Source organism: Bicyclus anynana, chromosome 19 (genome assembly GCF_947172395.1).
Source record: "Bicyclus anynana chromosome 19, ilBicAnyn1.1, whole genome shotgun sequence".
In the NCBI taxonomy this organism is placed as follows: Eukaryota; Metazoa; Arthropoda; class Insecta; order Lepidoptera; family Nymphalidae; genus Bicyclus; species Bicyclus anynana.
The window spans coordinates 11,395,345-11,405,862 of record NC_069101.1 but is presented as its reverse complement, the minus strand read 5'-3'; the positions used below and the strand labels follow the sequence as shown (position 1 = coordinate 11,405,862).

The following is a 10,518-nucleotide window of genomic DNA, read 5'->3' as shown; positions in this document are numbered from 1 at the left end:
TTCTTAATGTTCTATATTATCTGAATCTTTCTGATATAGACTGTGCAGATTTTGTGTAAATTGTAATTTTATGGACCTCTAAAAAATGGGATAGACGCCTACTGTGACGGATAGAAGACTTATCATGAAAAAACTTCTGAGGATAGGTGCCCTTAGTGGGGATTGACGACTTAGATTGAACATTGCGATTGGTTTGTTCTGAAATCAAACCACTATATTATTATAATCAGTCTTTATGTTGTTTTATATAACTTTCATTTTCATTTCTTGGCCATCTTTGTCAAAGTTATACTTTAGCTGTAGCTTTTTAGCAAACTGGTATGCTAACTGACGCATTGCTGTTCGGTCCAGGGGAAATCCAGCTTCTCTTAATTTGAATGTAAGAGCCACGAGTCGTTTTTTGTTATTACAGGATGTTTTCATAAAACAAATAAAAAAAATGCTGGATATATATAATTTTTTTCAGTAATAATTATGCCAGACAGTAACTACAATGATATGATGCAATACAATACAAAGTAAAAGTAATTCAAATTTAAAACAACAACACATACAGTAACTTTGAAATTAAGAATTGCTGTTAACGGCAAATCTTCGTCTTAATATTTTAGATGGTATTCCTTATATTCTAGAAATCTGATTTACGCCTTTCTCTCCTTTTTTCATCTCTTCAAACGCTGCTAGCATACTGTCTTTGGTCTAGGTTACAGTACGAGGGACAACACCCTGTTTCCTTTTATATTTACGAGGCATTTTGCTCTCCTGCAACAACACGACACTTATAATAAACAGTTGGGGATAGTTGCCCTTAGAGGCATCTATCCTAGTAAAAAACGGGGCAACTATACTTTTTGTAGGGGATAGATGCCCTTATCAATTAAAACAAAAGTTGAGTTTCAATTACTATAAAATCTATCAGTTTACATAGGCTAATCGTCAATGTAAGCAGACAAATAGAAAAAAAAATAAAATTATAAGCGAGAGAAAAAATACACTGTTGAAAGAACTTACGAATCTTATTTTGGCGCCTTTTGTCGTCTCACCGCGGAACATTTTTACTCACACAGACGAAACGCATGCACTCCGGTCGAAATTCCTCCCGACACTAAGGTTTGCAGGGGGGGGACTCGTTACTTACAGTAAAATTTAACTCCTACAGTACTCCTAACATAGTAAAATAAAAATCAAGTCATCTATCCCACTGGGGCACCTATCCTGGAATTACCCTACGCTTAGTTTACAAGCACTTTTGAAATGTCAGGATAATGTCATAATTTAATTTAATCTAATGGTTGTAATAATAGTCGAAAACTTAAAATTGAAGTTACGAGGTTTCCAAAAGCGCCTTGGCCCGAGAGACCACAGCAAACAAACAAGAGTGAAACGAACTGTCGCCCGCATCATCCTACATGAAACGACCTGTAGAAGCTTAATTAATAATCAGCTAAATTCTAAAGCAAAGCTTTTTCAATTTAGAATCCACAAAAGATAACACTAAAGGGTTGTACAATAAAATATTAAATACATTTTACTGAAGAAACTTTGCAAAAGGTCATAATCAGAAAATACGCTTTCAAAAGTTTGGCCTGAACAATTTTCACGAGAAATTAGGTTCAAGGCTCCAACTGAGTCGTAGTTCAGTTGAGATTAACGTTAGGCAGATAATAAATTAAGGGGTGTTGTAAGCGGTGGTTTTTAATTAAATTGCTACAAACTGAAGGTCCTATCTTAATTACTTTGATTTCTACAACAATATTTTCATTGTTTCTCCCTTGTCAAGTTTGCCTTTTATTAAATCTACAGAAATAATTTTAACTGCCTTCTTCTCCAGTAGTTAGCAATTGTGGCTTCGGATCACGACGTCCCAGGTTCGAATCCTGGGTAGGACTTCATGAGAATTTGAGTTTTTGTTCTTCTAAGAAAGGATAATGCCAGGCAATGTATAGAAGTTTAACCCACTAAAAAAATTATTTGCAACAATATATTATATTTAATTTTATTGGATTTTTTGTTCTATTAAACAAATATTACCTTTTAACCCTTTATAACTAGGAGTATAAAATTAAATCTAAGTTGAAGATTGATTTTAAGGTTAAGTATGTGCAGTTCATTATGAGACATAGATACATAGATATAAAACATAATATAAATAACCAAATAGATTGGTTTTTTGTAAATACACAGACAAATGCCATACATTAAAACAAGTGTGATTTTATTATATTAAAATTACTATTACGTGTTTTGACAGTTTGCAAGTGATATGACAATTTATTTTTACATTTGATCAGACTTCTCAGCTCTGGATTCTAGACATTTTGAACCTAAAGTGATTAAAATGGACTAAAAACGCCTTAAAGGGCTCAAACCCAAGGTCGAAATAAGGTGTTCAAAAATATGCAATCAATATTTGCTACGAGGAAAAATAATGGATTTAATTACTTTTTTTGACAGATTTTCATTCCGGAGTTTAACATTAAAAAATGGCTTATTAAAAACAATTATTTAAAAATTGGATATTTTTAGTACATTTAGATTTTCCACAAAATTCTAAGTCAGGACTGGGTCAGGATCTGGCAATCTCCTTTGAGCTAATTTTCTCCCAAGGTGCTGGAATGGCGACCCCACACCGGAAAGTGCAGTGTTGCTCGACTCCCTACTAGAACTACCTCTTAGATAATCTAATAATTTATTGCAACCGCATGTAAATCCATTGAGTTGCATATGAGTTAAGTTAGACGGACAAACGCAGCAGAGGACATTGTTTACATATTGTATGATAATATTACCTGTAACACGTAAACTAACGCTTTTTTATCGTTTTTTTCTTCTATATACACACATATTTCGTTTAACATGTAGTTTAACTTTAATATAAATTTAATATTGTTCTTAGTACATTAGAATTCTGTATTAATTATAAATTATTTTATATTATTATACCTAGTTCGGACTACTTTGGCGTTTTAGTCGGGTGCCAACGATTTTTGTTTATAATACTAACTCTCTCGGCTGGATTACTGGAGTAGTGCGAACTAGGCCTTATCCTTAGTGCATGCTGTGACAACCAATAAGTGGGTCTGCAATAATTGCCGTAACTTATATATTTCTTTATATTTTATTTTTTTATAAGATTTTATTGTAACCTGTTGATGTCCTGTTTAAATAAATAAATAAATAAAAATAAATAAACCGTTAAATTCCATTACGGGTCCATTACTTGATTTTATTTATCTCTAGGATTGGACGTTTGGTGAGAACACCTATAAATGTTGGACCGTACTCTGAAAAGGGTAGTGTTGGGGAGGGATTTGTTGAAATAAATTAAAAACCCTCCAACGATAAAGTGGACTGTATTTCTTTGTTCAAATCACAATTGTTACACTATTATTAGGTTCACTGTTTCTTGATCTTATACTTCACACTCTACGGTTTAGGGATCTTGATTGGTTCACTGTTCGAGCGGAAGTGAGTTCTGGACCTGGGGGGCCGGTATATATGCATTTCCCCCGCCCGGCACTGTGGTCAGTTGAGCCGAGCAGGAGAGGGGCGTTCGCGGGGCCTGTGACACGTGCGGGGAGCGGGGGGCGTCAGCGGTTGACCAATCAGCGTTAGTCACCGCTGACACCGCGCGATGATCGTAGCTCCCGTCCGTAACATACTCCCCTCAGCGAAGCTTCCGCGCAGCTTCTTCTCCAAGGGTGAGGACGGCGAGCTTCCTGGTTGGCCGATGAAACACCCCGCTGCTGGTTCTTACGGTGGCGCTTCGCACTTCTCCGTCGGGACCGGGATGTATTTCTTCGATGATACCGCGTGGCCAGAAGTTTCGCGGTAGATTCGGGTCCACAATCACCACCAAGTCACCTTTTTTAAGTGAGCGGTGGGTCGAGGCTGGTTGACCGCGGGGCACGAGCGTCGGTAGGTACTCGTGTACCCAACGGCGCCAGAAGGTGTCCGCAAGCGCCTGGGCCGCTCTCCAAGTGCGTCGATCAGCGACTTCACAGGGTCCAGTGAATGGCAGGCCCATCGAAGTCCCCAACAAAAAATGGTTGGGTGTCAGGGCTTCGGAGTCAGCCGGATCTACTGACACATGCGTCAGAGGACGGGCATTGATGCTATACTCTGCTTCTGAAAGTAAAGTGATTAGTACTTCCTCCCGCGGTATTTTCTCTCGTAGCGCAGTGTTGAGAGCCACCTTGACGGATCGAACTAGGCGCTCCCAGGCTCCACCTTGGTTCGGCGCACCTGGTGGTATAAAACGCCACTGCATGCGATGAAGTAGCCCTAGGTCTCGAAGAGCAGGTTCCCATTCGCTGTAAGCCTTTTTAAGCTCAGCATCAGCGCCACGGAAATTGGTGGCGTTGTCACTGTACATTATAGTTGGCCAGCCTCTTCTAGCCGCCATGCGTCTGATTGCCATTAGCGCAGAATCAGTGGACAACGATGCCGCTAATTCCAAGTGTACAGCGCGTGTCGTGAGGCAGGTGAAAAGTACGCCCCATCGCTTCTCTCTTCGGCGTCCCACGGCTACTAGCATGGGTCCAAAGAAGTCTACTCCACAGTTGGTAAAAGGGCGGTGGAATGGATCTAGACGAGCGGCAGGCAGATTTCCAATGGCTGGTACGTTCGGTGTTGATCGGCGGAGTCTACAAAGTAGACATTCACGGGCCACTTTCTTTACTGCTGGTCGGAGGTTTATAACCCAGTATTTCTGTCGGACGTCGTTCACAACTCGTTCATTGTTTGCGTGCCCTGCTGCACAGTGTTCGCGTGCAAGCAGTAGCTTTGTAAACGGGTGTCGTCCATCTAATATGATTGGCCGCTTTATTTGATCGGGTGCGATCGCAGCGTCAATTCTTCCACGGACTCGTAGAAGACCTTCTTCTAAAACAGGATCGACTTTGATTAATCGGCTTGTTCGCTGAATTGCTTTCCCAGTGCGCAAGCGACTCAGGTCATCTGCGAAGCTCTCTTCCTGAGCTGTGCGTTGCCATAAATATTCAGCCAGCTTAAGGTGGCGCACCTCTATGCTGGTTGATCTTTTGCGACATATGTCCACAAATACGAGTATTCGAGCTGTGGATCGTATTAACTTTTCATAACTTGAAAATCTACTTATGTCAGGCAGGCTCGATGAAGTGTTTTCAGCGATTGTGACATGAGTAACAAGTTCTTCAGTGCTGTCTTCTTGTTCTGGATCTTCGTGAGGCCAAGTATCTTCATTCTCCAATAAGAAAAGTGGACCGATGAACCAACGATCTTCTTGTTTTATTGGTTGGCAGTTCATACGTGTAGCATCATCAGCTATGTTCAGGTTCGTTGGAATCCATCGCCATTGGTTTTCTTGGGTAAGCTCCGCGATTTCTCCCAAACGATGCGCAACGAAAGGTGTATAACGTCGTGCACCGTTGCGAATCCATTGAAGCGCCGTTTTGGAATCTGACCAGTAAACGACTCTGTCTACGGTCAGGCGATGTTCTTCGACGATAGTTTTCGCGAGCCTTGCTCCAATAAGCGCTGCTTGTAGTTCCATGCGCGGAATACTTTGCGCTCGTAGCGGTGCGACCTTAGCTTTGCCGGAAACAAGCACAAGATCCACATTCCCATTGTATCGAAGAATTCTCCAGTATGCGACTGCGGCATATGCTTGGGCGCTGGCATCGCACAATATATGTAGTTCCACGGATCGCACTCCCCTCGTATTGTAAAAACGAGGAAGTTGAAGTCGTTTTATTTCTTCCAAATTCTTGAGCCAGGTTCCAAATCCACTTGCAATTTCGGTGGGTACAGGTTCATCCCAGCCAACTTGCAATCGCCATAAGTTCTGAAGTAGAATTTTTGCCGTGATAGTAAAAAGGCTCAGTAATCCGAGTGGGTCAAAAATAGACATAACCGCACTCAGAGCTTCTCTCTTAGTTGGTGCGCGGTTCTGGTTGTACACCTCTCTTGGTACTCGATTCATTGAGGTATTGAATGCGAGTGTATCTGCATTAGGTATCCACAGCAATCCCAGGGTCTTCTCTGAACTATTTAGCTCGATTCCTAGATGCGCAGCCGCTGGAGCTCGAAGGTCTTCAGGGATCGTTGACAGAACTCGAGGGCTGTTTGAGTTCCAACCACGCAGAATAAACCCGGCTTGCTCATGCACGAAGTTTATTTCCTTTGCAGTTTCAATGGCTTCGTCTTCGGTGTTGTAACTATCAACCAGATCGTCCATGTAATGGCTCTCGGTGATAGCTCGTAGTGCTCTTGGGTGAGTTTCTGCATATTCCCGTGCGTTTGCATTTCGCACGCTGTGTGCAAGGAAAGGTGAGCTGCGTGCTCCGAAGATCAACGACACCATTTTGTATTGCTTTGGTGGATTGCGTCGGTCATCGCCACGCCACAGAAACATTTGCGCTTGCTGGTCTTCTTTCCTTATGCGGATTCTCAGGAACATTTCCTGTATGTCTGCTGTCACGGCCACAGCTCGTTCTCGGAATCGATATAAAATGCCAGGCAGTGACTTTAGTTGATCCGGACCATCCAGCAGATTTGTGTTCAAGCTTGTTCCCTGATGCGTGGCTGCTGCGTCGAAAACAAGCCTTACTTTGCCGGGCTTGTTAGGATTTCGCACAGCAAAATGTGGTAGGAACCATCGGCGTTGGATGCCTTCGGAACCATCGCAAAGTTTAGCATATCCTTTGTTCAAAAGGTTAGCGATCTGCTTGCTATACTCTTCCTTGAAACTTTCATCACGATCCATTTTGCGTTCAATATTTCTCAACCGTGTGAAAGCTTCGGCGTAGTTACATGGAAGAGTGACGTCCTCGGTTTTCCAGGGAAGGCCAACTTCGAAACGTCCGTCTACTCTTCGAGCAGTTCGTTCGAAGATTGTCATCGCTCTCTCGTCTTCTTTGCGAATCTTCGTCTTCACAGAAATACCGATGGCATCGAGTTCAAAATGCTTGCGGACCAAAGCGTCGAGCCTTTCGTCACTTGCTAAATCTGTACACTTTACGTTTCTTATATGGAGTACGTGGTTCTGTTCGTAGCTAATAACATTTCTTGGTGCTAAACCGTGAATCACCCATCCAAGTTCGGTTCGTGACGCCGCGGGTTCATGACGGCGACCTGTTAGCAATTGCTTAGACACAATAAGTTCCCAGTTGTCTGAGCCGATGAGCAAGCGGGGTCGAGCTTCTTCGTAGCACACACTGCTTGGTTCGAGGTTCTGGAGATGCGGATATTGCAAGAGCTGTAACGGCACCGTTTGGTTCAGTAACTGGATGCCACGTATAGTTCTGGCCCGTATAATATGAGAAGTTGTTGAACTTTTGCCTCTCAGTTTAAATCTGACAATTCTGCTGGTTCCCTCTTGTTGTGTTGAATTCACTCCATGTATGTTCAGGGCATGAGTCGGCCCTTCTAAGTTCAGTTGGTCCGCCAAGCTTTCTTCAATGAGGGTGATCGTGGAGCCTTCATCCAAAAGGGCGTACGTGTGGATCTCCATACCGTCCGAGTTCGAGATTATGATCGGACACACTTTGAGCATTACGTTGCTATTTGTGTCCATGCTGGTTGAAGCCACTGTTGCTTCAGAACGTGCAGGGCTAGGACTTGGTTCATTCACAGGGTTCCTCTGATGCAACAGCTGGTGATGAGAGTGTATGCAGCCTTCAATGCCGCAACTTTTCGCCTTGCATGCTTCACGACGATGAGTTTTTGCCAGGCACTTAAAACAAATCTTGTTCGATTTAGCCCACTCCCAACGTGTGTTCACAGTCATTTCTTTGATCTTGTTGCATTGCGGTGGTTCATGGTCTTCACCACAACACAGACAATGTTTTCTTTCACTAGCAGTGAACACGTTCGCATTTCTCGTTGCTCTTCCTGAAGTGCTCGAAAACTTAGAAGTCAGCTCCTTTCTAGCAGATGTGGATGGGCCAGCTGGTTTGGAATAAGTGAATTCCAAGCCTATCGTTGCCTCGTTGTTCAAATAGCGAGACAAGATCACTATGTGTGGCTCCCCTGGACGTCGGTTTTCCGATGCGTATTTTGCAAAACTTCTTCGCATATCTGGCGGTAGCTTCTCCACGATGCCTCTGGTCAGCATACGATTCTGAAGGCAACCGTCAAGGCCTTCCACGTTGTGTATAGTGGACACAATATTTCGGACTTTCACGGCAAATATATTCAATTCTGACGTCGTTGGTCCCAAGGCCGGGAGCTGCTTTATTTCTTCCAATGCCTTATCAATCAAGGCTTCCGGACGTCCAAAACTCTGTTCTAGAGCTTCCATTATTTCCATTGGATCACACGCCGCGTAAAGTAACGAAGCGACGGCTTCTCTAGCTTCACCTTTCAAGGCATTTCGAAGTCGTTGCAAGTTCTCGATCGGAGAAAACTTATGAAGACGCGTAGAATCTCGCATTGAGGCCTTGAAGGGCATCCATTCACTCGCTGCCCCACTGAATGTAGGCAACTCCGTAGATGATCGGGGTGGAGGCCGATAGTGCACAAGCCGCTCGAGTGTTTCGGCCAACACTTCTATGCTCCGGGATCGTGATCGGTTCGGCGTCGGTGAACGTGTTCGGGAACCCTCGAGGCGGTGATGTTCACGTCGGGTCTCATTTTTAATGTCAGCACGAAGAGGAGTCGCAGCAGCGCAAGGTGGTCCAGCGTCACGTACAGGAGAAAAATGGGAGGATCGCTCCCCTCGTGCAGGATCTGTGTGGCGTAGCCAGGCCTCTGTGCGCAGACTGGTATTGAGCGGTTCATCCGGACCTCGCGTGCTTCCTTGCTCTTCGGCTTGTATAGTAGTGAGCTCAATTTCTAGCTTTTTCTGCACTAGGTCCGCTTCTAACTCCATTTGTTGTTGTTCAAAGCGCATCTGCATTTGTTGTTGTTCAAAACGCATCTGCATTTCAAGCTGTCGCTTTTTGAGAGCGGCAAGGCGTTCTGCCGCCTCAAACTCAGCCTGTTTCCGGCGCGCAGCCGTGCTCGCTGTCGATCTTTGCGAGCGCACTGATTGAGTCGGCGACGGCGGACGTGCACGAAGGGTTTGGTCCACGTCAGTGCTTCGTGCTTCGACGACAGGTTCTTGCCGGGGTAGTGGGGTGCTCGTAGAGCCAAGAGGTTCCGCAAAGCGAATATGCCCAGGACGAATGGGGTTCGGCGCGCGAGGGTTCGGTTCTTGCAGCACAGTGTCATCCTGTTCACCTTCGGTTTGCGAGTCTTGACTTCTTGTTCGCACCATCTTGAAGTGTGTTCGGTTCTTGGTTCACAAATCCGGCTCGAAGGACCAAAGATGTTGGGGAGGGATTTGTTGAAATAAATTAAAAACCCTCCAACGATAAAGTGGACTGTATTTCTTTGTTCAAATCACAATTGTTACACTATTATTAGGTTCACTGTTTCTTGATCTTATACTTCACACTCTACGGTTTAGGGATCTTGATTGGTTCACTGTTCGAGCGGAAGTGAGTTCTGGACCTGGGGGGCCGGTATATATGCATTTCCCCCGCCCGGCACTGTGGTCAGTTGAGCCGAGCAGGAGAGGGGCGTTCGCGGGGCCTGTGACACGTGCGGGGAGCGGGGGGCGTCAGCGGTTGACCAATCAGCGTTAGTCACCGCTGACACCGCGCGATGATCGTAGCTCCCGTCCGTAACAGGTAGAGAGTCTTTATTGTATTAAATTTCTATTGTCAATATATTAGTAGGAATTTTAAAGAGCGTTGTAAAAGCTTATCATTTTAGTATATTTATATTAGAGATTTATCGATAGTTAATATATAGTAACTATTCTAAGCACTATCCATCTTTATGTACAACTATACTTTACTAACTATATATTCCACTTATTTCTAAAAAGCTAGATTCTAGGCATAACATAGGTATGTTATATTTTATCCCTGTATGTATGTATCCTTGTATTTAAGTAGGTATGTATACTGTCATGTGGGGTATGCTAGTCATACATAATGGAAAGAATTATATATTACGGACTAACATATCGTTGGTCAAAAAATATATATATACCGATCGAATTGAGAACCTCCTCCTTTTGAAGTCGGCTATAAATTCATGACTGTCAGGAATTCTTCAAAATTTTTCAATTTTTTAACTTCGTCTTTATTTCGATGCATCAGCCTGTATGCTTTTGATACTAATTATTTAATTGAATAAAATAAATTGCAATATTCAATAATTTTAAGCTTGAGCGATAACCTCTACCTAAAAAAAATAAACAAATAAGTAATTTTCGAAGGTTTATTGATACTTATAATTAGGATTAAAGTTAATTGGATATTTTGAAACATTAGCTGTGACCTTGAGGTCATTGCTAAGTCGCTTTCAGTACCTACTTAAGTATTAGAATGGTTTTTACGCTAACACAACATTTTTTACTTGAAAGTAAAACCCGATACCTACCGGTTTTTACAAACGATTGTCATTTAATCGCCGCAAGAGCTAGATATCCGTTAAGGAAGAACTAGTTGTTAGCACTGGTTTGCTTGGTTTATTTATTTATTTATT

The 10,518-nt window shown here is 43.0% G+C and overlaps 1 protein-coding gene across 1 annotated transcript; it reads right to left on the bottom strand.

Annotated features, from left to right (window-relative positions):
- Positions 1–3,667: 3,667 nt before the first annotated feature.
- On the bottom strand, positions 3,668–9,238 carry LOC112045551 (uncharacterized). The gene has a single exon (XM_024081778.1). It carries the CDS (start codon positions 9,236–9,238, stop codon positions 3,668–3,670), a length of 5,571 nt encoding a protein of 1,856 aa, XP_023937546.1.
- Between the last annotated feature and the right edge of the window lie 1,280 nt (positions 9,239–10,518).